The sequence below is a fragment of the Nelusetta ayraudi genome, unplaced genomic scaffold (genome assembly GCF_046127955.1).
Source record: "Nelusetta ayraudi isolate G7.1 ecotype Tasmania unplaced genomic scaffold, CSIRO-AGI_Nayr_v1 ptg000017l, whole genome shotgun sequence".
Taxonomy (NCBI): Eukaryota; Metazoa; Chordata; class Actinopteri; order Tetraodontiformes; family Monacanthidae; genus Nelusetta; species Nelusetta ayraudi.
Genome location: NW_027466067.1, coordinates 3,037,546 through 3,065,204, shown reverse-complemented (window position 1 = coordinate 3,065,204; position 27,659 = coordinate 3,037,546). Strand labels below are relative to the sequence as shown.

Below are 27,659 nucleotides of genomic sequence, written 5' to 3'. Positions count from 1 at the left end.
TTTTTACTTTGTCTTCAATGGTACTGTTAATTGTTGACCCAAGTCCGCGGTACCACCGTCAGTCTCTCCCATTTAAACAGGAAGTGCTATTGGCGACGGAGGGACGCTGCTGTGCACCGAGTCGGTCCGACCCTCCGTGTTGTCCCTGTGCTTACAGGTTCCCAAACGCCTCAACAGACAGAGCTTCCCACTTGATAAACGTCTCTGAAAAATCCACCTCCAAAAATAGTGCAATTCTTTTCAGCAATTATATAAATAACTCTAAATTCGTGCTTTTTCTTTTAAGTTCGCTCTCGGTTTGCATACGTGTGTAAGTGTATACTCAACGTGTGACATATATGCAAGCCAACATGTACGAAGCAAGAACAAATAGACGAGAAAAAACAAAAACAAAACTGTTCCACAAGGAAAGTTGGCACCTCAACAAACGTTTCTCCTTTTTTCTACAACGAAACGACATGAAACAGACAAATCTATCAAGTTTAGAAAAATACCCCCACTTTCTCTTTTCATTTCTTTTTCTGTGATCAACAGTCTTTGTGCAAACCTTCTTATATAAAAAGAAACAGAAAACATTTTTAGTGACAACTCCTGCACCGGTTGGTCGATTTAAGGCAGAACGTTTTGCTGGACGACTTTTTGAGCACTGCGCTACAACTGCTAAGCTAGTTGAAGCTAACGCTAAAGGAAGCTAATCTCCCTCTGAACTTACTCTAATGTGCTCGTACGTCCCAGTGATACAGCTAAAGAAGCGGGCACAGGAGTGAAACAGAGCTGAAGGGCATAAAAAAAAAAAAAAAAGCAGCGAGGGCGATTATCTCTAGAAAATAAAAAACCGAACCTGGAAGAACCAAGAAGATTGCAACGTTTCGCCTGGATATTTTTTCTTTAAGCTAAACAAAGAGACAAACAAAAGAACGTAAGATTTCTAGCATAAAACAAACAAACATGTAAATATTTATAATGAATGAAGACTAGTTGGTACTCTTTAACTGAGGATGGATGAGGTGGAGTTGTTAAGGGAGCGGAAAAAGAGGGAAGAAAAATATAGTCTGTTTGCCTTTCCCTTTGAACTTTTTGGCCCTCTTCTCTGACATCATTGCCGGATCATCTGAAGTGCTCTTCAAGATGCTTGTGGAACAAGAGGGGCCAGATTTTCTCCGGCCGCTGTGCTCTGCAGGAGTGATGTGATTTCCTTAACAACAAGGCAGGGGGCGCTGCTTCCTGCTCCTTGGCCTAACTCATGATGTTTGCCATGGCCACAGCTAACACGAAGCAGCCCTTGCACCAGTCAAAGTGAATTATTGTTGTTATTTTTTTGTTATTTACCAGTGAACTGTTGGTGTTGTTCCTGTTTAGGTCCTGACCATTTCCCCACAAAATGGCGCCCAACATAATCCAGGCTAAGCATGAGGAAAGCGTAACTGTCACACCTGCTGGGGCTTCTGGGACTTCTCCTTGGTATTTCTTACATTCCTGTTGTCCGCGCTGCCTTGCTGTGGAGGCGGAGGCCGAAGCAGACCCTGTATGAAGGAGGAGGTGGGCGCCTGTAAGGACGACACAGTTCGATGGTTGCCGCCAGGCGCCAGTGAGGGCGGCCGGTAGAGGTGCCCGATCACCTCGTTATAGGTCGGCGGAGCTCCTTCGAGCCGCGAGCCTTGCTTCTGCTGCCGGGACAAGGCGTCCTGGGCTTCCAACACGCTGATGCCTGGGTGGACGCTGGGAGGCGGAGCCTGCAGACTGCACAGGGACAAGCACGGAGCGAGGTCAGCGTTAAAGTTCGGAAACTAGCGCCGCCACACAAAACGCACGCCGCTCAGAGGGCCTGTGTTACCTGGACTGCCGACAGGGCCGGGAAGGGTGAAGATGGTGGGAGTCAAACACTGTTCGGTTTGGCGGCGCTCTGACCGACTCGCGGTTCAGCTCCATCTGCTGCTCGGGGTCTCGGAGCTGCAGCGTGCAGGGTCCCTGGTAAGGTGGCGGCTCCTCACCATCGGACAGACAAATGGTCGGCGGCAGGTCGATGATGCTCTGCGGCAGGTATGGGTACGTCGGCTGGAAGCGGCTCGGGGCGTACGTGTGCTGGAAGCGCTGCGACTGAAGATTGGGGTGAGACTGCGGCTGCGCCTGCTGCGGCTCCCTCTGCAGGTAGGACGATGGAACGCCTCTGTCGGGAGGCCGTGGGTTGTACACCTGGTGCTTTGGAGACGACGGAGAACAAATGAACGGGGAGTCGCCCTTCACTTGATGTAGGTTATGTTGCTTTGGCAAATTCCGCCGACATGTAGTTCCAGCCGGACTTACATCGTTTATACTGCTATTTGTCCCCATTCCTTCAGAAGGCCACAGACTTCCCTCCTGTGAAAGACACATGAGATATTTTCAGTAACTTTTGCACTTTCAGGGTTAACCACGTCATATCACAGGCTGTCAGGCAGCTAAAGGAGCAACTACTGCTCCTCCAATTATTTCAGTCAAAAATGTCACTTTATGTTACTAATTATTAGGCCGAGGAGGAAGAAGAGTTTCACATATACGAATATGAAGGTACAGACAGAATATATACATACAAAGTTGTTTTTCCTGGAGTCTGATGCAAAATCTGAATATATATGAATATTTTCTGTCCACTAGAGGGCTCTACTTAAGTCAACCCGACTTAAGACTTTGTTACTAAAAGTTTTGTGTCTTTTAAGATTTTCTTCTGTGTGCCAGGCAGTTTATGCTACGTTGTGCTTGTTTTTTGGTTGAAAAGTAAGAACATTTTTTTTTAATTGTTGCGTTGACCCGATTCACTCAAACGTACTAATATAGGTTAGCGTGCCAGTTAAAGTATGTCAAAGTTTCAGGGAGGAGCTCTGTGAATAATCACTGTGTTAAACTTTATAGTTCCCCAGCGACAGCGTCCACCTGCGTGCCGGCCCGACTCGAGCTGTGTCAGTTTGTCTGGCTGCTAATCCAAATTTACGAGGACAATGACTCCATGCAGCTTATCTGGAGCTCCGTTTGTGTGCGTCTGCGTCTGCCCGCTTGTGTTTCATCCTTTACTCATGTCTGAGTGGCAGACTCGAGCCACACACACGCAGGGGTATGCACGCACACACACACACACACACACGCACACACACACACACACACACACACACACAGAGTGATTCAACAGCAGGTGAGTCAAGTGGCGCATGTTGAAGTCATACGTTTGGAGAAGCCTCAGGTGTAAGTCATCTTGTGTGTCTTGCATGGAGACGGAATGTGGTGGTATTATGAGTCAACATGCCGCCTGTTCAATCGCTCTAATGGTCAAGGGCGTCACTCAGCCATCTGCTTTTCTTTGGAATTTGAGCTTCATTAAAAAAAAAGATTCCTCGATTAATTAAAATCTATCTTACATAATGTATCTGACGGCACAAATCTTCTCTGACGGCGCAAATCTTCTCTGCATCGGTTGCGAGTTGCATGTAAAATGACTCTTGAGGTATAAACAAATTTGGCCGCACGGCTCGCCACCGGAAGTGAAAAACAGCAACAACAAAACGGCCTGTAGGGCTGGTTCGATGCGGTCAAGCTGAATCATCAACCAGAGGGAGGAGACTGAAAGCACATCACCGCCGCCGCCGCCGCCGCTGCAGCACTGATCTGATGATCTCCTCCCCGCATTGCAAAACGCTCGCACACAAAATCACATCAGGGGCTTCACTTACGTTGGCCAGCGGCTGGTGCCTCCTGCGCGTGGGGGCGTGTCTGGAGAGCAGGGAGCGTGCGGAGAGGCGGTAGTGATTCAGCAGGCAGGTGATGACCACCACCATCACCATCATCACCACCACAATCACCAGGATCTGGACAAACTCCAGCTGGGCTGCGGAGACAGAGATCACGCTCGGTTTATTCATCAGTCCGGGAGATGATGCTGGTGGGAGTTTGTTCTTCTCATTATTATTATTATTATTATTATTATTATTATTATTATTATTATTATTATTATTATTGTTGTGTGTGTGAGTTGGCGCTTGAAAGATATAAATTTTGGTCAATAATCAGAGGTCTGTTAAAACATCCCAACCAATAACTGAAAGCAAATACTACTACTACTACTACTACAATAATAATAATAATAATGATAATAATAATAATAATAATAATAATAATAATAATAATGATAATATTATTATTATTAATAATAATAATAATAATAATAATAATAATAATAATAATAATAATAATAAATAACAGCAATTCCACATAACCATTGACAGCAGTAGTTTTCAACCAGGGGAAAAGAGAGGTTTCAGACATAACCCAGACGGAGACATGATCTTTATTGTGTGTGTCTGTGTGTGTGTGTCTGTGTCTTGGGGGTGGTGGCAGGGTTCAATGTGTCTGACACCCCTCACACACATGCACAGGGAAGGGGGGGGGGGAGGGAGAGGGAGAGGCAGAGCCAGAATAGAGCAGACAGACAGGGCCAGCTTTGTTTAGAGACAGTCTGCTTCCAAACCCCCCATCTGCATCCACCAGCCCATCGACACCGCAGAGCATGCTCGCGCGCGCGCACGCACATACACACAGGGCATTTGTCTCCCACTTTTTTTTTTTAAAGGGAGCAGGCAGAGGTCAGGGCCAAGTCAGACAGACAGGGGAGCAGAAAGTAGCCCGCAGACGGCTGACACACACACACACACACACACACACACACACACACACACACACACACACACACACACACACACACACACACACAGTTCCCACAGTCTACTTCTGTTTTCTGACTGGCTGAACCGTTAGACCACAAGACATGGCGACAGTCATCTGATCGAAAGTCTTTCCTAAACGAAGCTGCTGACTTAAGAACGCGGCTGACCCAGGCGCACAAGACACCATCACAAGAAACAAATCATCATGTCATCAGCATTTCATTTTTTTTTTTTTTTTTAAATCAGGCAGAGGTTACAACAACAATGTGGCTCACTACACAGCTCACTTCTTAGCCTCCCGTTACCAGCGGCTTGAAAACCAGCTGGTGTCCTGCAGCTACATGAGCGGCGAGAGAAGATGATCAATTGCATTTTTTTTGTTATTTTCAGTAAAAATCTCCATCACACCAACATCACATAACAGCCGCCAAGCTACGAAAAGTCAGACGTCGCTTCTCGTGTATGACAGCAGTTTGTTTTTGTTTTGTTTTTTACCGTCGCTGGTAAAGTGCTGAGGAAATGCTGCAGGAAATGTGGTTGAATACCAAACTGCAGGCCTAAGTGTTTCGTCGAGGGATTTTAATTGCACGGATTACTGCCCCCCCCACCCCCCGCCCCAACACACACACACACCAAAACCTCAAAGTTAAGTTTATAAAACACTTTATGTCTGAGCAGCCGTCCACTCCCTGGAGACGTTCCATTTCCGGAGGTCCAACCAAACAGCGCCGCGAGAAGCCAGACATGAAATAAAAATATCGAGACATTCTGCGGGTCAACGCACGCATCAATTAAACAGCTTCTATTTCGACAGTCGCCTTTTTTTGCAAATTCACTCGCTCAACATTTCCATGTCTCCTCGTGCTGTAGCACCGTCAGCACCAGCGGAATGCAGCCGATCAGAGCAGATCAGAGTTTCCCTGCAGCGGAACTCACCGCACAGTTGTGTCTGCACGCAGTTGTCATGGTTGTGGCTCCCAGACGAAGGCTGCATGGTTTCTCTGCCGTGCTGGGATTTCTATTTTTTTTTCCACCCCCGGTCCAAGGCAACAAATTGTGAAAAAGTTTATTCCAAGATTTTGACCCGTCCTCTCCTCTCTCAGCAAACTAGCCGAAAAATAAATCAAAAAGGCAAACAAGAAAAACAAAAACAAAAAAAACCCACATAAAAACTAAAAGGAAGTAAAACAAACTTCCCTCCGTTAGTTCCGGGCTACATGCTACTGACGCTCCCGCATCACGTGTGTCCTCGCCGTCGGACACACACGCTCTGAGGCTGGACTCGGGCGCGTCTGCGACTTTTTTTCTCACGCGCATTCCCACACTGTCCAGACGGCTGAGGAAACAGCTGACTTGGACCCCCGTGCCCCCCCTCACCTCCACCCCCCTCCCTTCTGTGACACCACCAGCGCTGCCACAAATAGCTGCGAACAAAAGGGGTCAAAGTGACGGGGAGGAGGGGAGGAGGGGGGTGGGTGAGAGAGCGAGAGAGCGAGAGAGAGAGAGAGAGAGAGAGAGGGAGAGGGGAGTGGTGGGAGCGTCTGGGAGACACAGATGGGGTCAGAGGGACAGGCTGGCAGAATAATGATGAGGGAGCGTGAGAGGTACGGAGGGGATGGGGTGGGTGTGTGAAGCTCACACTTGCTAACTACATCATCAGCTGCTTCCAGGAGATGCAACCTGAAGGCTCGTTTTCACTTAGCAAAAAGACAAAAGTTAAAGGAAAACAAACGCACCAGTGTTTTAATCCCGCCCTTGTGAAAATGGTCACATGTGGGGGAAAAAAGGCGACATTTTCGGAAAGAGAGAATGACTTAAAAAAAAAAAATCTAAAAGGTCTGGCCGGGCAGCGTTCTCTCTCCCCCCCCCCCAACAAGTGAAAACAGTAGGACGCGACACTGTGGATTTCGCCCCGCATTTTGAAATCTGGCAATTTTGTTGCGTGACTTGTTTGACAAAAAACTGTTTGCAGAAATTAAACACTTTCCGAATGCATTCGCAAGCTGCAGCAGGAACGGAAGGCCAGGAATTGTGACTGTCACTTCGAGTGCGTGTGCAGAAAACAGCACCGCTGGAAATCCCAGCGATTATGTGGTAGCAATTTACAGGAATTGTTGAGAAAACATGACTCAATTCACTGACGTTCACTCCATCACCAGGAACGCCCCCTACTGGTCGGATGTCAGCTAAGAAACTGGAAGGAACTTCAGTAACGTTGAGCTCCTAAACCAATAAACCATGTTTTTTTTAAGCCAATAAATCATGTGTCAGTCCTGACATCCACACCAGAGGCTCTGATCTCACACAGTTACCAGCTCTGAGTAACAGTCGGGATAAACCGTCTGATGTTTTTGGTTTTGTTTTTTAAGCCCAACAGACTAACAAAGTTATTAGCTTTGCCAACAGGCCAATAGCAGCGTTTATTTCTCTGGCGTTAGACTGCATTCCGCTCAGGGCCGTAAAGGGACTCATAACTACCAATTACCGTAATAAAGCTCATAGTAGCGCTACAATACAATTTAGATAGATAGATAGATAGATATAGACTTATTTAATATCAATAACAAATGAATAATACAATAATAATATATCTATGTCTGCAATAGCTCATTCTTCTCTGCAGCCTTGTAGTTGACTGTGTCTTTCTAACCTGATGTCATTTTCTCAAACAATGGATTTTTTTTTTCTCAGACAATTGCTGAGCGGGTAAAGGACGTCTCTTAGAGACAGACACACCATGACACTGAGCCAAACACCACTTGCGGTTTCCTACTTTTAATTTGTAACACTCTTAGCAGCTCATAAAAATATTCTGATCTGCTATTTGTGTCAAAACAAAACATTAGCACGCACTTCTGAGCTTTCAACTGATTCTCAGTTTCTCGGTTCCTCAGTTTCTTTGTGCAGTATGCAGTCAAGTCAAAGTTGACTCTTCTTCTGAATTACATTCAGGAATAAAGCATTTGAAACTGTGATTGTTGTTGGTGAATCGTTTTAAAACTCTTATTAAACTATTATGAAACATAACCCCTGACTGTGTCTGTCGGTCCCATTTGCAGTCCCAACAAAACTTCCTTATTTTCCACATTTTTATTTGTCCCTGTGCAGGTGCTTTGCCTTGGTACAAACCATCCCTCAGCCGCAGAAATAAAACTGCACCAACTGCAAGGAGTGATTCTGCTGGTCTGATCACAGGCCAGATCGACAAATTGCTGACTAAAAGTTGCCCTGATCGTCGGCTTTCCACTGGAGCTACAGAGTCTGAGGGGCTTCATGGTCAGAATTCATACATTTTTGAAGATGTGCACAAGCTCCAACACATTTTTATCTTTCCTCTTCTGAATCCCAGAGCAAAAATATTTAAGCTTGTTCCTGAATGACTTGAGGGACATGCTACTCACGTCCCTACAGTTTTAATTATTATTATTATTATTATTTTTTTAAATCTCAGCTCAACTTGTACACTTGTTACAAAAGAAAACACCACCAAAAGGCAATTAATTTGCGTTCACTCCTGGACTTCCTGGTCATGTTACACGAGTGAGACTGCTGATCTCTCTCCTCCCGGTGGGGTGTTGTCTAGACAGGAGAGGGCTGTAAGCCTGGCAGGCAGGCAGTCAGACACTCCACCACGGTTAATCTAAAGCAATTAGCTCATTTGTCATCCTCTGCCTGCCTCCACCTCCTCCGCCTGCATTCAGCTAAAGGTCACAGCTGGTCACTGCCGAGTCAGACGGCTCAGAGAGAGCAGACACGCAGGGGAGGGAAGGGGGTGCGGGACTCGCTGGGGAGAGTGGGGAGGGGGATTGACGGTAACAGGGTGGGAGAGCAGGGAGGGTTGGAGGGTGTGTGGTGTTTGTCTGGGGTGTGGTGGCGTGGGTGGGGGCAGGAAATGAAGTGGGAACAAAGTAGACCGTGTGATCTGTATTAAAGGTCTAGTGTGTAAAATTTGGCTTGATTTATGATTTTTATATTGGTGAAAGGTTAACATACTGCCCGTAAACACATTAGGGACACATCTCTCACAATATTGTGAAAGCTGTGCGAGTGTATACTCGTAGTACAATAAAAGTAATTTGGTTTTCCTACGCTGAAAAAAGATCTCATATACACAGTACAAGAACATACATAGAGCAAAGGCCTTGCTAGTTAGCCGCTATCCTGCGCCACCTTTTTTACGGCAGCCCATTTTTTCAGGAAACCTGCCTGGCAGAGGCCTAAATACGAAGCGCGCTGTCAGACGGGCTTCCTTAAATACCAGGCGTCCTTAAAAATGTTACACACTGGACCTTCAATGTTAAGTTATTGACCACATTTTACGTCGTTTCCATGTGAATTCAGGTGAAGGTGACGCGCAAAAGCAGCGAGGAGATGAGTCAATCTGCACAGTGCCGGCAAAAGTTCTCGCGCAGCTGCCTGCCAAGAATAATTCGCCAAATTCTAGGACGCTGGGATTTGGCAGTCGGCAGAGGCCTCGGTGAAAGCAGGTGTGTCGGCAGGACCGCCATGAACGTACGATGTGCCGTGGAAACTGGCCACCTTCTCACCGCCTCAGCCGAAAGGCAAGGAGAAGGAAAAAGGCAGCGAGGGACAGCAAGGCCAAGAGAGAGAGAGAGACTAAAAGCTGAAAAAAACGTGAAGAAAAAACTTTGATGGTGACATAAGAGTCAGACGGGGAGGGGGACGGATGTTTGGATGAGAATTAGGAAAGAAAATAAGCAAAAGGGAAGGACAGAAGTGCAGACATGGAGAGGTTGCACGTCCACCTACCCAACCCCCGACCCAACACCCCTCCCTTTTTTCCCAGTCCTCATATGACTCGGCAGTCTGGGCAGAAATAGCACAGACAACTGTGTGTGAGTGTGTGTGTGTGTGTGTGTGTGTGGGAAAGAGAGACTGGCTAAGAGAGAGGGAGAGGAAGGAAGAAAGAGGAGGGGGGGTTGCACACACAACTTGCTAGCCTTCCGATTTCCATGAGAAAGGCTATGGGGGGTAAAAGGACAGGCGCACACACACACACACACGCACACACACACACACACACACACACACACACACACACACTTCATTGACTTTGGACGTCGTGGTGCAGCCAACAAGTGTGGGAACTCGGCCCTATAAAACTCCCACTGCTGCTCTCAACAGTGGGAACACCGTGCGTGTCCATGTGTCAGCATGTATGTTTGTCAGAGGAGGTCAACGATTGTCGTTTTTATATTGCTACAATTCCACAATAGGATGGTTCTCAACAAATTTCGCAAAAAAAAAAAAGAAAAAGAAAAAAAAGAAAGCGGACACACACCGCCAGACAAACATGCGATGATGACGCAGCAAAGTATGAGAGTGAACTGCACAGACGAGCAGAGGATAGAGACGCGGTCTAAATTAAGATGGCTAATCCAGGGGACTCCCATGTTCAACATGTACTGTATGTCGGATCGGGAGCAGCCGGCTGCGCTAATGCTGTCAGTGAGCGGGTCACAGACGGATGGATACAAGCTCTGAGTTCACAGCCTTCCAGCTCGTCGCCGGAATGTAAACTTCATTTCTGTGAAAGTTAAATCAGGATTTTCTTTTTAGGGCAGAAAAAAAACCAGTCTGGATTAGAAAACAAAAAACAGCCCTGCGAGCATCTTGAGTTTATCATATTATGAAACTGACCCCAACAACCTCAGATAATCTAGGCTGAGCGTCGCGCCAAAAACATTGTGTTCTCAAACAGGTTTATCGTCTGAATGGGTTGGTGCTAGTGCTAACATGCTAATGAAGACAGTAACCGATGAAGGGAAGCATTTTAGCATGTGTGATAATATGTTATGCAGGGTGAGTTTTTATTTTTTTTTGCATGCAATATTCGCTAATCAGTGATGTACAGAGAAAGGCTGATGGGAATCTCAGAGGTTAGGCCAGACATGGGCAAACTGCGGCCCGGGGGCCATAAGTGGTCTATTAAGCTTTCTAATCAACTAATGAACTATTTAAAGAATTATATTAATAGTAAGTGAGTCATAAAATAGTTGTATTTCATCAATTTTTTCGTTGTTTTAAGAGTCATTTCAATAAAGAGCTAAATACCGTGGGGCTTCAAAGACACATTGTGTTGTAACTTTGCTTTCGCTCATTTTCAATTGACATTAAAGCACGTTCCTTACATATGCCATGAAATATTTTTTCCTCCTATGAGGTAAGTAACCAAAAAAATCCATCCATCTGCTCCTGCTCCAGCGCCCTCTGTCACGTTTTAGAACCCATTGTGGCCCCACGAGTCAAAACGTTTGCCCACCCTTGGCTTTGAGGGTTGTTTTATCAATAAGAAAACCATTGAACGCAACCCCAGGAGTGTAAGAAATAAAAGCGACTCAAAACTCAAAAGGTAAAGTTTTATTCTACATTAAATAGGTCATCTGTGTGTGGCACTCGCAAGATGCCAGGGTTGATTGGAAAAGGAACGTCCAGCATTAGCAGCGGCCAGGCAGTCAGCCAAGTGAAGCTCTGGGCGGACGAGATTAATATAGACGGCCCAGTCTCGCACCTTGCATATGTGCGAATAGAGAGGACTGGGTGCAGTGCTCTGTTTTTTTTTTTTTCTCTCCACATAACCCAGGAGAGAATAGAAATGTCCCAGAACAGAGCAGAATGTAGCGCTAATTGATTTGTCGTCCATCGGGTTGGCTAATCTGATTTGTCTTTTGGATGAAATCAAAGCCCAGTGCTAATTTTCATCTTGTCATCAACACATTGGGAAGCAGCAAGGCTTGAAGTAGACGCAGACTGGGGAAATTCCAACCTGCACACTTGCGTCAGTGCATCAGCCTAGTTTTACATATAGCCGATGACATAGTTTGAGTCCTTGTTGAGTTGTTTGGGCTCGTGTTTTGAAGAACCTTCATTACCTTTGCCTACTTTGTTTTTTTTTTTGCCTCACAACAGAATGACGTAATATTGTGAAAGAGAATTTTTAAGAGGCACAAACTAAATTATTTGTATGTGTTGTTGTGCTGCATGAGTTCAGCAGAGTTTGACATCTAATTTCAGTTGGTGTCTTCACTGTGTCTTTCTTTTCAATGCTTTTCAAACCAGTGTTTGGACTGTTTCATTTCATTCTTCCTTTTTTAAAATGTCAATCTATTCAATCTATTCAAGAACTTATTAGTGACCAAGTAACTAAAGACACCCATGAAATGAAGTAAAGTCGGGTAAGGCACGAGGCACGAGCCTCAGCTAAACTGAGACAACACGCAAGTGCCACACCTAATACTGTAATGGTCATGCAAGGTCATTAACAATAGAAAAAGCAGCAAAAGTCAAATACACACACACACACACACACACACACACACAGGCCCACTGTGTACAAGCTAACCTGCTGAGCATTCTGTCTGAAACATATGAAAATCAAACCTCATTATCAGCTGCTTGTCTGGCTCTCTAGGTGCGAGTGTGTGTGTGCGTGTGTCTTTGTGTGCAATGTGTGTGTCTGTGGAGTGCATGATGCTCATTAGAATTCTAGCCAGAAGGAGCTAGACTACCCCTGTCGTCTCGCACCCCTGCACTCTCACTCACACAAGCGCGCACACGCACACGCACGTAGACACACACACACACACACACACACACACACACACACACACACACTCACACACACGCACACACACACACACACACAGACGGTCAGACGTGCGGGCACAAGTGAACAATGTTCATTTGAATGTGAAAGGGAAGTCAGACAGAGTCGCTGCGGACGGGTCACACGGCTGCGCGTGCGTGTGCGCTTGCACGCGAGATGCAGTGTGAAACTGGATATAAACACTAATCATTGACCGCCTGTAGTTGTGCATAGGTGCAAGTGAACACATTCGCAGCAGCAGGTGGGTCACAGGTTTAATGACTGAATGCAGGAAGAAAAAAATAAATAAATCACAAAACCCGAATCCAAAATGCATCCATCAGCTGATTATGTTCACAGAGGTAAACTTTTTCCATCAGGGTTAATATTTTAACTAGAGCTCTTTAGTTCCGATGAAGACTGCTTGTTTCCGTTATCAATACATCTGCTGGTCTAATGTTCCCTGTGAGCCAACTTCAGCTTTTTCACACTATGTCCGACCCACGGAGGAAATCTCTTAATGAACTTTTTTGTCAGCTTTTACAGATTCCAGACCAGAGGACCAGCCTCAGGACTGGCTGCCTGTATATTAGAAGCAGCATCCGGTATCCAGCCTCTGACCTCTTCCTGGCTCCTGCATTATTCTGCCTCAAGGTCAAAGACATTTGCCATTTTCCTTCCACCTAGAGCCGGCTGGCTGTCATCCACCCATTTCCAAACCTCCCCGCTCAAAAAAAGGTTTATTTAGAATCAACCGAAGGTCTCAAGATGACTCAGAGTTGCAGCTCACGTCAGAGTGGACTTGACAAGTCACATCGAATTTGTTCAAAAAAGTTCAAGTCAGTTTTCTTTTGGGTTTTTTTGGAGGGGGGTGGAGGGAGTTCATTCTTAGCAGCGAGAACTTAATAAAATATAATATTACTGCTTCTTCCTCTTTATTAAATGTATTTAGTGACGACTGAGGCTCTTAAATGACAAAACACTGAGCCAAAACTCAAGGGCAAGATTGTTTCGCAGCAGCAGCAGCAGCAGCAGCAGCAGGTGTGCAGATAAAGTGAATGCAGTTGTGGCAAAAGATTGTGAGATCAAGCCTGTAGAGGGAGAACATGTGGGCACGCATGAGTGTACGTGTATGTGTGTGTGTGTGTGTGTGTGCGTGTATGTGTGTGCGTGTGTGTGTGTGCGCGCACGCGTGTGCATATGTGCGCGTGAGTTGTGGACGTGCTCAACCAGTCCTGGAACACACACACACAGACGCTGGGCTAGACACAACAATGTGTAAACGTCTGGCACATGTTTGTGACAGTGTGTGTGTGTCTGTGTGTGTCTGTGTGTTTGTGTTTAGTGGAATTTAAAAGAAAGAAAACAGACCACAAGTTATATAAAAGGGGCAATAAATTACAACGCCATACCTTTGCGGCCGTAATGTTCGTACTGAACACGATTTTCTGCAGTTAAAAGTGCTCGCGCCGCTCAACAGGCTGGTATGCGGACACAATGCCGAGCCAATTCTCCCTCTTTGATCTGGCAGATTTTACAGCCTCCGCCGCTGCACTCTCCCAAATGCGGACGAGGAAGAAAAAAAAAGAAAAGACGCGAACACACTGATGACGAACCGCTGAACAGTAGAGTGACTAGCAGCCAAAACTGAGCTGCGTTCCGGTCCCAACCCGACCACTGGGCCAGCAGCTCCACCTCCACCTGTCCCATCCTGATCCGATCAAGTGACCAACAGCAGAGAGACACCTGGCTTCGCGAGGCATCTCTCCGTAGTTGATACGCCCAGCTGGGGCTCGCATGGTGAGTGTGTGTGTCTGTGTGTGTGTGTGTGTCTGTGTGTCTGTGTGTCAACTCACCCTCTCCTTTGTGTCTGACGGGAAGATAACTTGCAACCTCAGACAAAACAAACGTCTGCGGGAACCCAAACAAGATCCCCGTGACAAAGCCGTCCAGGTGACGCTTGCCAAAGAAAACTACCGGGCCAGAACGTTAGGAGGTGTAGCCAAACACAAGGGAAAAAAAAAGAAGAATGCCACTGTCTGGTGATTATCAGAGAGTGCAGAGAGAGTTTCTGCTGGATGGCACGTGGTGCCAGGGAAGGAAAAAAAAAAAACCTGGTTGTGCACCTGATGATTCTTAATTTAGCGACTGCAAGAGAGCAAATCACAGGTCTAGCAGTTCAGTCTACAATCATTTCATTTTTATTTGTTCATTTCTTTTTAGTTATTATTATATATTTTCCTTCTCTTTTGCACTAAATTCTGTTGTTGTAATTATGCAAATTGCCCAAATGTGGGATAAAAAAAAACAACGGGCCAGGAGAGAACTGGCAGGACTGCGGCCTCCGAGTCCTGACTCTTCAGGTGCGACGGCGACGGAGGCATTTTTCTTTTTGAGCAGCTACAACATCAGTCTGTCCTGACAGAGCAACATTCAACCTCTAAAGAGTCAATTTAAAGGCGTTCGATTGTGAAGTTTGTGCCTGGGGGACATTCTGGGCAGAGAAAAAAACAGTGCGTGGGTGAGGTGGAGAGAGGGAGAGAGATGTGGCGACAGCAAAGTTCTGTCAAGGTTAGAATACCTTTTGCATTCTAATGTGGTTGGAATTCCTTTTAAAGATATATGACAGTGTGTTTTTCCTTCTTTCCTATATGTGATGTGAAGATTCACACAGTAGTATGAGAGCACGACGTGTTTGAAACTATTGCATCTGCATCATTTTGGGTAAAACAAATATACATTTCAGCAGTTTGATCCAGTGTGTGTGTGTGTGTGTGTGTGTGTGTGTGTGTGTGTGTGTGTGTGTGTGTGTGTGTGTGTGTGTGTTTGTTTGTGTTCCAGAGAGCCAGAGAATCAGGGGCCTGGTCTGTGTCCGGCTGAATGTTAATGGTACCAAGTGTTCTTGCTCGGGTCTGGGGGGGTTGAATTGTTGAATGTGTAATGATCACTTTTAGTAATCTAAACAGAGAGGCGCGTCCTGGGTGTTGGGTGTGTGTGTGTGTGTGTGTGTGTGTGTGTGTGTGTGTGTGTGTGTTTGTGGATGCAAATGATGTGGTCCCAGCTGTTTCCTATGGGCCAGAGGGCAAAGAGACGCAGACGCAGACACAGTCCTCCCTACGTGTCTGTCTGTGCGTGTGTGTGTGTGTGTGTGTGTGTGTGTGTGTGTGTGTGTGTGTGTGCGTGCGTGCGTGCGCGTGTGTCCTGTGCGTGTGCGCACACAGGTCAAGCCCACGGTCACGACAACCTATGAGTGTCTGGGGAGGAGAGGGTTTGTTTGCAGACTGATACGTCTATTGTCTAGACTGTGTCTCGCAGTAGGGTCCTGGCCACTGTACACCTACATAAATAACATATATTAGTATCAAAACGAGAGCAAGACATCAGCAGAGAGTCGGGACCGCTTCATTCCAACTTGGATCATGTGCACAGATAAGATCTTCTGTCACAATACAACGCCTTTAAAGTGTCCCAACGGCTTTAGCCAGGCCTGGTGTTTCAAGGCAACTGTGTGCAGATTGCTAACTTCATTATAGAAAATAGACAGAAGGACAAATCTTTGCAGCAGAATTGGATTTATCATCCCTGCAATAACAGGTGATGTACGGTGTCAGTGGGGCTTTTTTCACTATATTCACCAACTAAATTTAAAAGCAGGTGCATGCTAATATGTAGGGCAATAATCAAAGTATGTTATGATATAATGAATACTTGTTTACATGACTAGTTTTTATGTATCTTTATCAAAATATTTATTTTATATATATATATATATACTTATTTATTGTGAGTGCTTGTATTTTAGTTCTGTGTGTTTTGATGGTGTTTTAAACATAGACAGACAGGCCCCTCTCACACACACACACACACACACACACACACACACACACACACACTCTCTCTCTCTCCCAGCCTTCCCCTGACCCGACCCCTGACCTCTGTCCTCCCAGACAGCCACCCCCGCCCGGCCTCGCCCACCTCTCGCTGCAGATGCTGAGCTACTTTGGTTTCTTATGCAAAACGTTATACCCCCATCAACACGACGGCCATTTGCATACTAACATTTGAATATGTGAATTGGCAATTATGCACTAAGCAAATGTGCGGCTACTTAATGCATCTTGAGCGTCTGTTTGGATGAACCCCCGGCGTCTCTTTGTTTTTCCACATGTAGGACTCAAAGCTGGCGCGGCCGCAGAGAGAAGCTGGGATTTGTGTGAATTTAGTTCTTTTGTACATGAGCTAGAAAGTACTCAGAAAAAGAAATATGAGACGCTGAGGAGGAGAGAGGGATAGTCCTTAAACAGACATAGTGAGTCGGGCCCAAGCAAAACAACTCCAGTCTTACAGCTTGTTTTGACTGGTGCTGTTCGAGTCTGCACGGCAGAACACCCAAAGTGTGGACGAGTTCAACGTGGACACAAAACCCCAAAGCCACAACAATCAGTGTCTATTTTAAAATGAAGCTACGCAATGGTTCAAGGAGGTGGTAATAATAACTGACACCGACAAGCGAATTGACTGCCAAGCTTTTTTAAATTAAAAGCTGCATCTAGAAATCATTGCTCCGCGTGTTAATCCCTGCTGGATTAGGTATGCATTTAATTTTAAGTGATTTAAATCAACATATAATCCAATAGTTCCAAATGTCTTAACCGGCTCTTTGCTATTATTCCTGATCAAAACACCCACTTCATTCTGCTGAAGCCAATAAAGAAACTTACAACTGGCAACGCTAAGCCGTAAATTCACAACCTAACAAGTAACACCGAACATTTCCAGGGGCGAATGGGCTACTTTCTGCACGCCAGGCGACGTTTCACACGCTATCAGATGCTAACGTGCATACTAGCAGACAAGACAGAAAACCCCAACCTCCCTGGGCAGAGAATAATTAATTAAAGGCAAGACGTTTGGTAGCCACTCGCTAGACTACAGCTGAGCTATTTATTTAGAGGCGCAGACAGCCAAACAAGGGGCTCCTCTTCTTCAGACTGATTAAAAAAAATGTCCAGTGGGGGGGGGGGGAGAAAAAAACAAGAGACAATCTTTTCCACATTGTCGCGTACACTCTATGCATAGATAATGACGACAGTCATTGCCTTTATTTATAGCACAGCCTCTCGGCCCTCAGACAGGCTCCATATAGATTTATTCAAAGTGCGAGGCAGCAGACATAGAAGGGCCTCTGACTTCAGACTAATTAATGGAACAATACGGCTCCAGCAGACATACGAGGGCCTCAGCTGAACAGTCTCCCATGCAGATTCTATGCAGAGCGCCTGCATGTGTGCACGCCGTGCAATGCCGACACAACAATGACCTTGACCCTGAGACTGAAACCGCATCTACATACGTGCATGCGGGATGTGGCATTGACGATGATGGTGCCTGTTATCGTGTGCGTCTAGACCAGGGGTGGGCAAACGTTTTGACTCGTGGGGCCACAATGGGTGCTAAGATTTGACAGAGCGGCCGGAGCAGGAGCAGATGGATGGAGTGTTTTGGTGAGCCACCTCATAGGAGGAAAAATGTAGTTTGTAGTTAGTTCATAGTTTGCCCATGCCTGGCCTAAAACCAAAACCCCAAAACCACCTAGAACTACCTAGAACCACTCAAAACTACCACGGAACCACCCAGAACCATCCTAAACTACCCAGAACCACCTAGAATGACCATGAACCACCACAGAAACACCCCAAAACCACCCAGGAACCACCTAGAACCACCTCTGGACCGTGGGTGGGCAAACTTTGACTAGTGGGCCACAATGGGTTCTAAAATGTGACAGAGGGGGGAAATATATCATGGGCTGTGTAGAAAACATGTGCTTTAATGTTAATTTAAAAAAAAGAAATGTGTCTTTGAAGGCCCACGGTATTTAGCTCTTTATTGAGATGACTCTTAAAACACTGAAAAAATGGATGAAATACAGCTATTTTATGACTTACTTACTATTAATATAAATTTGTCAAGTTCAGAGGGCTGCATTAAAAAGCTTACTGGGCCACATAAAGCCCCTGGGCCGCAGTTTGCCCACGCCTGGTCTAGACTGATGACACAATGAGCAGCTGATTGGTCTGGTGACGGGCTTGAAGGAAGCCAGGGCTGGGGAGGGGGAGGATGTGAGGGAGGGGTCAAAAGTGAATTTGAAACAAGGGAAGCGGGATGAGGTGAATGAGTCACGTCTCACTCCACGTTCCCGTTTTCTTTGTTTCCCCACCAAGTGGTTTCCTGAGTGACGGCTAACACGCACGCGCAGGACACAAACGTGCAACACGGACAAACGATTCAGTCAGTTTGGCAAATGCGTTCAAATATGGTAGGAACATTGTCCAATCCCAAAATTCTTAGTGGGGGGAGACCATTTCAACGACACGAGGAGGAGAGCGGCGTCTGCTCTGTTCTGTCTCTGGTGGTTGACAGACAGGAAGGGGGAAGGAAAGGCAGAGAGGGCAGGGCAGGAAGCCTCGGTGACAGAGGGGGCAAATCTGAGAGCGAATCCTGGCCTCCAGAAAGAGCTCCGCCGAGACCTCGGCCAAGCAACTTGGCAGCTCCCGGCTGGGAGCGAGGAAGAGGAGGCCCGGCAGACATCCAGCGGGGGAACCTTCTATGTCTTGAGACAACGTAGATAGAGGAGCCACGTCCTCTCGATGAATCCGTATTCCCTCTCGCCTCGAGGCTCCTGGGATTCCCTAGCTTGCCGCGCCCCACGCAGGAGCAACTCCGTTTGTTCCGAGCGCTTCGCCGTTTGCCGCTCGTCATTTTCGCGAATACGGTTGAACACACTCGCGACGTCGAGGGCATTGCCGGTTCGCCTGTCCCTCCCCAAAAGACAAAAAAAAAACATGTAATGAAAAAGCTGCCTTCAAAAAATGTATACACATAGAAATGTATGTAGTAGCTACTTGTATTCACGGTAAAATGTACCTGACACGGAACGCTGCGAAGAAGGGGTTGGCGTGGATGTCCGCTCCGACAGGGGGCGTCGACGAGGACGCTGAGCCAATCCAGTGCCCTGCTCATCGCCACGTCGCCACTAAAACTCGCTTCGTCTCGCTTGGCCCCTCAACGATAGAGATACCAAAACAGCACCCCCTACAACCGTGTAGCGGCCAGTGCCACCACCATAACACCGTACCGTGGCGAGGCGAGGCAATGAAAACACGCCCTTAGTGTCAAACTCAAACACATGTGTCAAACTCTGGCCCGTGGGCCAAATTTGGCCCGCAGTGTAATTGTTTTTTGGCCGGGTGGCCAATATCAAATGACTACTCGAGCTGGCCCGCCGGTATTATACAGCACATGTACTGCTAATACTACAAATCGCAGAATGCTCTGCTGGTATTTGTGGCTCACTATTAACCATAACAGACTATAATTAATGTTTTCTTTATGCACTTTTTCTTGCTACTCCAAGGCCTGGGCCTGAATGGTTGCATGTTCATTGAAGGATATTATTATTAGTCAATTGATTTAGTATTATTATATTTCATTTACGCTTTGCCATATTCAGTGTTGACGCAAAAACTTGTTTTGGTCTATATGAAAAGGTTCACTGTTCTATCTGGAGGAAGATTTTTCCAACAAATATCAACGTTGGCACACGAGTTTGACAAACCTAACTAACGTAGAGCTTAATGCACAGAGTGGAATACGAAAGGAAAAGAAAGAAAAACCACATCTGATCTTGCATCAATATCAATTTTACTTCGCTTCTGAATAATAAAAAGGCTGACTGAAAAGTCTCTCAGAGGTGTTGAGTCAACTACAAGCACTCGAGCGTTTACAAAAAAAAGAAAACAAAAAAAAAAAACAACTACCCAGACAGGACATTAATAAAAGAAAAAAATTGCCAGCTGACACATGTGCTTGCTTACACACCACAGTGTACTGAGAGCCAGACAGAAGGAATTACATAATAAGTCTAGGAGGCCAGCCAGAACTGCCCCGATCATTTAGTTTCTATGAATCACCGAGGAAGGGTGAGGGTGAGTAGAGGCAGACTGAAGGAAAAGGAGGCAAATCAGTCAAAGGGAACTAAAAGACAAAGACTGGAAGGGCAAACTGTCTCAGAGCAGTCGGATGTGATTCAAAAATAAAACAACAATATTATTACTGACTGAAGAATTCTTCTTCTTTGTTTTGACTGTTAGAGTTCTCAGATGACTCCCTGCAAACTGCAGCCAGAACTGAATCACGTCTGAGTCCGCGTTAGACTGACAGGGAGGAGAGGAAAGAACAGCCGCCCAGCACATGTCCAGTGCCGTGTCCTTCCTCGAGAGGGGACGGCAGCGGCGGCGGCGGCGGCAGCGGCATGACTCATTTCAGTTAAACGGTGCTTTTCCAGTTGGAGGAGATCAAAGACAAAGTTGCGTTCTGGTGGCCTCAGGGTGAAGTTTTGCATCAATAGTGAGGCGTCGCGAGTGGAAGCAGGTTTTTACGGAACGCAAGTTCATCCCAAAAAAACATGTCACCTCCGCTTCCTGAGGGAGACGCAGCTCCACCGTCTGTGTGAAGGAGTGACTGACGGTAGAGACAGTGACAGGTGTCAGCGCCCAGGCTCTCTCTCTCTCTCTCTCTCTCTCTCTCTCATGGTAGAAAACCGGAAAATCCTGCATATATTAATGTGTTGGTTGTACCGAGTGTAATTAATAATCAGTGACTCGCTCGTTAAAAAGTCACAGCTAAGTTTGCTTTGTTTGAGCGCTCAGTACTCCAGAGACACACGTTGAGTGTTTGGGTGCGTCACCTGCGCTGGCAGTGGACAATGGCACTGTAGCCCCACGATGAGGTGCACAAATACTCCCAGGGCGTTAAGTTTGCGTTGAACATAAACGCCGGAGCCTTTTTTGAGTAAAGGTAGTCTTGCCTTAGTGTATTACCCAACACGCCTTGACCTCCGATCCCTGACTGTCAGTCAGTTCAAAAGAGAGCGGCCTTCCACTTTCAAAGAAGCTGCCTGAATGAGAACTTCAGGGACGTGAGAGGAAAAAAAAAGGTGCACCTCCACCTCCCTGACCTCCCTGGTACGGCTGGTATGACGGTTAGTCAGACTCTTATTAAAATGATTACGTTATATCACACATTGCAGCGAATGAGAACTAGATTTGTGAGCAGTACATTAACTTCATTTTCAATACCTGCCTCAGGGTCTGGAGCTGGAGCCTGCTGGAGCCTACCCCAGCTGTCCCAGGGTGAAGGCAGGGTGACACTCTGGACAAGTCGCCAGTTCATTGCAGGGCCACATAGAGACAACCATTCGCACTCGCATGTTTGTGGACTGTGGGAGGAAGCTGGAGAACCCAGAGAGAACCCACACACACACACTGGGAGAACACGGAAAGTCCACACGGCAAGCCCCCAGGCCCAGAATCCAACTCACAACCTTCTTGCCGTGAGGCGGCAGCGCCAACCACTGCAGCAGCAGCACTGTGTCGCACCAATGCATTAACTTTTAAATTAACTTCTAAATTCTTCAATTAAATGTTTTTTTTTTTTTTTCAAATTCCTTACTACAAATAATAAACAGCAAACCATTGAGAAGCTGACTGTTGCAGCCACGAATCGCTGGATCAGTTCCTGGTCGGCTGGAGTGCACACTGGGCTGACAGGTAGGGCTAATGGCAACAATGACCCCTGGCACTGCATACGGAAAAGAGAGAGAAAAAAAACCCACCAGACAGAGCGCGTCAGCATCAGCCTACGGCCGTGTGGGAATCAAACGTGCGTCTCCAACCGTCTCCTGGCCACAAAAGAGTCACAGCGTGTCCTTCCTGCAGCCGGCGGTCACCTCCTGTTCACTCAGGAACACTCCCGACTCTTTTCCTCATATTCAATTGCCAAAATAAATACCATTACCCTTCAGCTGAACTCGCATATTCGCACAGCCACGGAGAACAGCGCGGGCAACATTTATCTTGGCCACGGAGGCAAACTGTGGAGGTGTTGATGTTAAAAAAGGCCAGACGTGTAGTAAGACATTGACAGAGAAACAAAGCTGCTGCTAGGAAATGATTTTTACAAGCTGATATCAGTAATGACTTCACCACGCAGACACTCACACTCACACACACACACACATACACACACACACACACAGGCGAGCCTGTGAGTAATGCTGATGTCATGTGCTTTGACTAGCAATGTCTGTCGCTAAGAACAGATGTGCGTTTGCATATCGGCGTGCGCGTGTACGTGCGTACGTGCGCAAGCGCACTAACCCTTTCATGTCGGAGGGTGTAGCAGGTACATGTAACCCTGCAATTACAGCCCCGCCAACCAGGATGGGGAACAAAGAGCGGGAGGGAGACAGAGAGACGGATGAGTGGCGATAGTTTGCAGTGAGTCAGGAAAAGTCAGAATTCTTCGGAAGCAAGCAGATATGAAACTGCACTTTTGGAGGGTGGTATGTTGCAAGGTGCATTCCTAGACCAGTTATTCACTTCAATAGAAATGGCCAAACCCTAAGTGCGCCGTCATGTTGGCAAGTTTCTGTTGTGATTTAGCTGTCGGTCAGGAAAAGAATGATGATTTGTACCATGCGGTGAAAAGTTGAGTGTAGCATGGCGTGGCTTGTACAAACCAGTATGAAGCTAATGTTGCTGCAATGATGATGGAATATGACTATATGGGTACAGAGAGGTGATAGGTATACTATAGTAATATACAGTATTACAAAAAAAAACTTTGCATAGACATTATTCCATGATTCATCCTGACCCCATCCATTTGGAATTAAGGCGTCTATTTAAGATATTTTAACGGTAAAAGTCTAAAAACAAAAAGGCCACTTTAACAGATCCCTCTTTTTAGATAATTAAGTAATAATAAAGGGCACATGTAGGAACCCCTGTGTTTTTGTTACTGTATTTTATCAACTTGCCTCCCTCTCCCTTTGATCAACACATCTCAAGCGTACAATGTGGACGTAAACAGATACACTATTTCTTTCAAATAGTGTATCTGATACAAATAGCGTGTCTGTCTGTGTCACCAACAAACTGTCCATGACACAGTTTGTTCGTCAGCGCAAACAAACTGTGTCACAGACAGAACAAGGCCGGTTCATTGTCATCATAGGTTCAACAACAACAACACACGATAAATTCAACAAATAAACAAACTCCAACAAACTCTCGCACAATATTTCCCTCCTCATTGTATTTACTTTGACTTCCCGAGCCGTTTCTTTTTTAAACTTTTCCCTTTATGTAATGTTTCAGCACATTCCTCTCACTCTCCTCTTTCACAGCCTCCTCTCTCCTTCTTTGGTTTATGTGTCTGCCTTCCCCGGTCTTCCAGACTAAACATCGTGTCCGTTCTCAGACAGAGGAATTACGTGCATGTGGGTTAGAGTGTATTTGCATTCTTATCTTGTCTTACTGGAAACTTATTTTTCTCTTTCCCCTTTTCAGATACTGAAGAGGATCTTTGCATTAACAATATTACGTTGACTACTAACATGGTACATTCAGTCATGTGAGACAAAGGGAAAAGGCTCGACATAACATTTGAGACAATCATATTTTGCAATCTCTGGCCGCTCTTCGGGAATACAACACACGTTTTTGCATTGACGCAGTTCATTTAACCGTAACAGTAACTCAAAATATGATGTGCAATTGTAAAACTGGTGTTCGAACACGTCTGACACGGCTCAATTAGCATCTATGTGGGACAGAGTCAGTTCAAGTGAGCTGCACAGCAGACAGACGACTGGTGAAACCAGGGTGGACCCATCAGCCGCGTAACTGGGCACACATTACTCACTTGCTACTCAATGGATTTGCCTCCAAATCTCAACGTGCAAAGACAAAATGTAAATATCAATACATAATGATTAATAGATCAAAATATATCCCACATCATTTTTGCCTTGGGAGACTGGTTTGTCATAGTCTGTGTGGTTGCACACAAGTGTGTGTTTGTTTTCTGCCCTTGAGTCAACTGAAGCCACAAAATGTCTGGCCAATGGTAAATTCTTCTGAATTATTTACTGGATTAAACTTTACAATAGCTAGTGTTAGAAAAAGAAAATAGACAAAAGAACAAATATTTGCAACCAAATTGGATTGATCATCCCTGTAATAACAGGTCATATATGGTTTCAACTGACTAACTTCATTTAGAAACAGGTGTACGCGATAGGCCAATTATCAAAAGTATGTTACGATATAATTAATATTCGTTTATATTATGTATGCAAAACCTAGCTAGTTCTCATGTATTGTCATCTGAATATTTTATTTGTGAACCATCTACCTATTCAGTGTATGCACTTGTATTTTGTTTTTCTGTGCAGCTTTTAATGGTGTATTTTAAACATAGACAGACAGGCCCCTGACACACAGAGAGAGAGATAGAGGGAGAGGGAGAGAGGGGGGGAGAGAAAGAGGGAGTGAGAGAGAGAGAGAGAGAGAGAGAGAGAGAGAGAGAGAGAGAGAGAAGAAAATACATTGGAAATACAAGAACCCCTCACACTGGAAGCACCTCGCTGTCTCCAAACAACATCCATACAGACATTAAAGACCCAGTCGTTTGCAAACATACAAACATGCAAACAGAAGGGTTTCCCGGAAGCGACCGCACACAGACAGACAGACAGACGCACGCACGCACGCGCGCTCATGAGCGAGCGTCCGCGCACGCGGGCAGGCGGCCAGACAGACGTCTGGTTTGAGAATGACGAAGCAGCGACGAAACTTCCAGCTCTAACCTTTTCCACCCAAGAAGCAGACGTATAATACACGCGTTCAACTGAAGGGCTGTACGCGTGTTTTACAACATCTCCTTGGTAGTTTGAAACACACTTTAAGCCCAATTTCACCGTTTAAACTCCCCCGTATAACCGAATACAGACACAAAACGGCTCGCGAGACATAAGAAAAAAAAAGAGAGAAAAAAAGACACTGTCAAAACTAGCTTACCCGGCTGCTAGCAAAACATGCCCCGAAACAGCACGATGGAAGCCAGGTGTGACGTTGAACCCTCAGTTCAGACACAGCGGGTTGAGACGGGCAACTTGTATCCTTCTGGTTCAAGTTCAAATCTCATGTTTTAACGGTTGCAAATCAACCGCAGTGGGAAAGTTCGCGTCTCGTCGAGGCTAGGTCGCATAGCGCAGTTTTCGTCGTGAATTCCCCACGAACGCTAGGACGGGTCCGACTGATGAACCGATAGGGGGGAAGTTCAAGAAGCGAAACTTCTAGACGTACCGCAGACGTGAAGTGCAGAGACAGACGCATGCCAGTCACACACTCAACCTCAAATGCGGAAAGCAGCGACTCGAAAACTTCCTCTTAAAACACATTTCCTCCCCCATCACTGTACATTTGGTGTAGTTACATCCATCCAGACAAGACAAGCGACAGGACTAGTGTCGTCCTTTAAAAACGCGAGAACTTAACATGTCTTTTTTTTTTTCCTCGCTCTCTCTCTTTCTCTCTCTTTCTTTCTCTCTGCCAAACAAGCTGAGGTCGCGGCGGCAAAACAGCAATTCGGCAACGCACAAAGTCACAGAAAGAGAAGGCGTACTCACTGATTTCCATGCTCTGGAGGGAGGTGAAGCGCTTGCAGTTACAAGTACAGGAGACATTGGCGGCGGTGGCGTTTAAAACACCCATCAAGTTCAACATTCAGGAGGTTCCTGAGTCATTCATGAATGCTCCCGAAGAGGACGCGGAGCCGGAGAGGAGAAAGGCGGTCGCGGGGGAGGAGAGGAGACCGCAAAGAAACACTTAACTCCTTTACATATATATATGCGTGTATATCCTCCCCTCTTCTCTTTCCTCTCCAGCCTCCTCTTCTGCTTCCCCTGCGGTCCGTCCGTCCGTCCTCCTCCTGCCTCGGTTCTCTCCACCTCTTCCTGACCGCGGTTCCTCCTCCTCGTTCACTCAAATCTATCTATCTATCTAGATACAGCAAAAACATACTTTACACCTTGCTAAAAAAAAAGAAATGCTGTTCGCCCGCCGTAGATGGAGCCCACATGCACTGTTTCCAGTGTTTGCAGCCGAGTGACAGACACTGTGCAGCCGGCTAACGGCCGTCTGTCTGCTGCCTGCTCTCCACTCTCCCCCTCTCTGTGTCTCTGCCTCTCTGGGGATTTGTCATTAACCCACACCACCCAGTCTGCGTCTGTCCCCCCATTTCACTTTTTCTCCTGCTTTTTGTGGCATGCGACACAGCACAGACACCTCACAGTGAAGGGGGAGAACGCGTCGGGGCGTTGTTATTTATTTAGCCAGTGCTTGACAAAATACAAACATACAAGGCCACAGGGAGATGCTCTTGGTTATGTTGTTGTTTGGAATTGCCGTGGTGGTGGTGGTGGGGATCTGACTTGAATAAAGATGCAATATTTATGTCTGACAGTTTTTGAGTGACTGGGTTGGGTAACATTGAGTCATTTATGAAAAATGAATGTGCACTAAAGATTCACTGTAACACTGTGTTTATGTCCATTTATAATGTTGACCTCTGGTGGAGACAGACAAGATTATATTAAAAATGCAATTAAAGTCGAACCGTAGTCTAAGTCTACCACGTATCAAATATACATTTAAATTCACATACTTACTACTTCACAACTTAATATAATAATAATAATAATAATAATAATAATAATAATAATAATAATAATAATAATAATAATAAGAAGAAGAAGAAGAAGAAGAAGAAGAAGAAAATTTTCTTTTACATTTTTCTCAAATATGCTGGTCCATTTAGCTTTTAATTTTTCGCCACAATCTACATGAGTAATGCAGTAGTGTATACGTTACATATCATAATCTCTCATTTAAACATAGCTTGGTTGAAACAATATTACGATATTGCCTAGACTGAGTCAACTAACCAACATTAGCACTGCTGGTTAGTCCAGAGCAAATAGTTTCATAAAATCAAAGACTTGGCTTTTCACAAGGTTCTGTTGCTTAATTTCTTGGAACATGGGAGCAGTTTACCAATTAGCTCCTTCTACTGCTGTCTTGTCACTGCACTCACATATTTTTGTGGCCTTCACTTACGAAAATAACAAAATCAGGCAGTGTTGACCTCAGACAAGTCTTTAAGTCAGGTTTTAAGATGTGATAGTCACATGTCAATGTTTCCAATGACTGTCAGTATGAGAATAGCAGTACAATTGTTTGTCCAGCCCATTGAAAAGTCACCAGCGCCTCTGCTTCCCCCTGCTGAGCCACAGTAGAAATGACACTAGAGATACCAGGAATGGAGTCTGTTGATGTCAAGTCTGGACAATCTGCGGTTGGACACGGACTCATTTCATTGTTAAAACTTAACATGAGTGAATACCAAGGTTGACTGAAACCTGGTTGTACGGTTTCATTTATGTGGAGCAGAAC

The 27,659-nt window shown here is 45.8% G+C and overlaps 1 protein-coding gene across 4 annotated transcripts; it reads right to left on the bottom strand.

Moving 5' to 3' along the window:
* On the bottom strand, window positions 1-26,360 carry pmepa1 (prostate transmembrane protein, androgen induced 1). 4 transcript variants are annotated; one of them, XM_076024773.1, is made up of 5 exons: window positions 25,835-26,360; window positions 3,702-3,856; window positions 2,305-2,358; window positions 1,835-2,199; window positions 1-1,740 (listed from the first exon to the last, which is right to left on the bottom strand). In XM_076024773.1, exons 1-5 carry the CDS (start codon window positions 25,929-25,931, stop codon window positions 1,428-1,430), a joined length of 984 nt encoding a protein of 327 aa, XP_075880888.1. In that variant the 5' UTR covers window positions 25,932-26,360; the 3' UTR covers window positions 1-1,427. The 4 variants fall into 4 exon arrangements, with proteins under 4 accessions (XP_075880888.1, XP_075880890.1, XP_075880891.1 ...); XM_076024775.1 differs by lacking the exon at window positions 25,835-26,360 and adding an exon at window positions 25,224-25,496; XM_076024776.1 differs by lacking the exon at window positions 25,835-26,360 and adding an exon at window positions 6,333-6,483.
* Window positions 26,361-27,659: the final 1,299 nt, after the last annotated feature.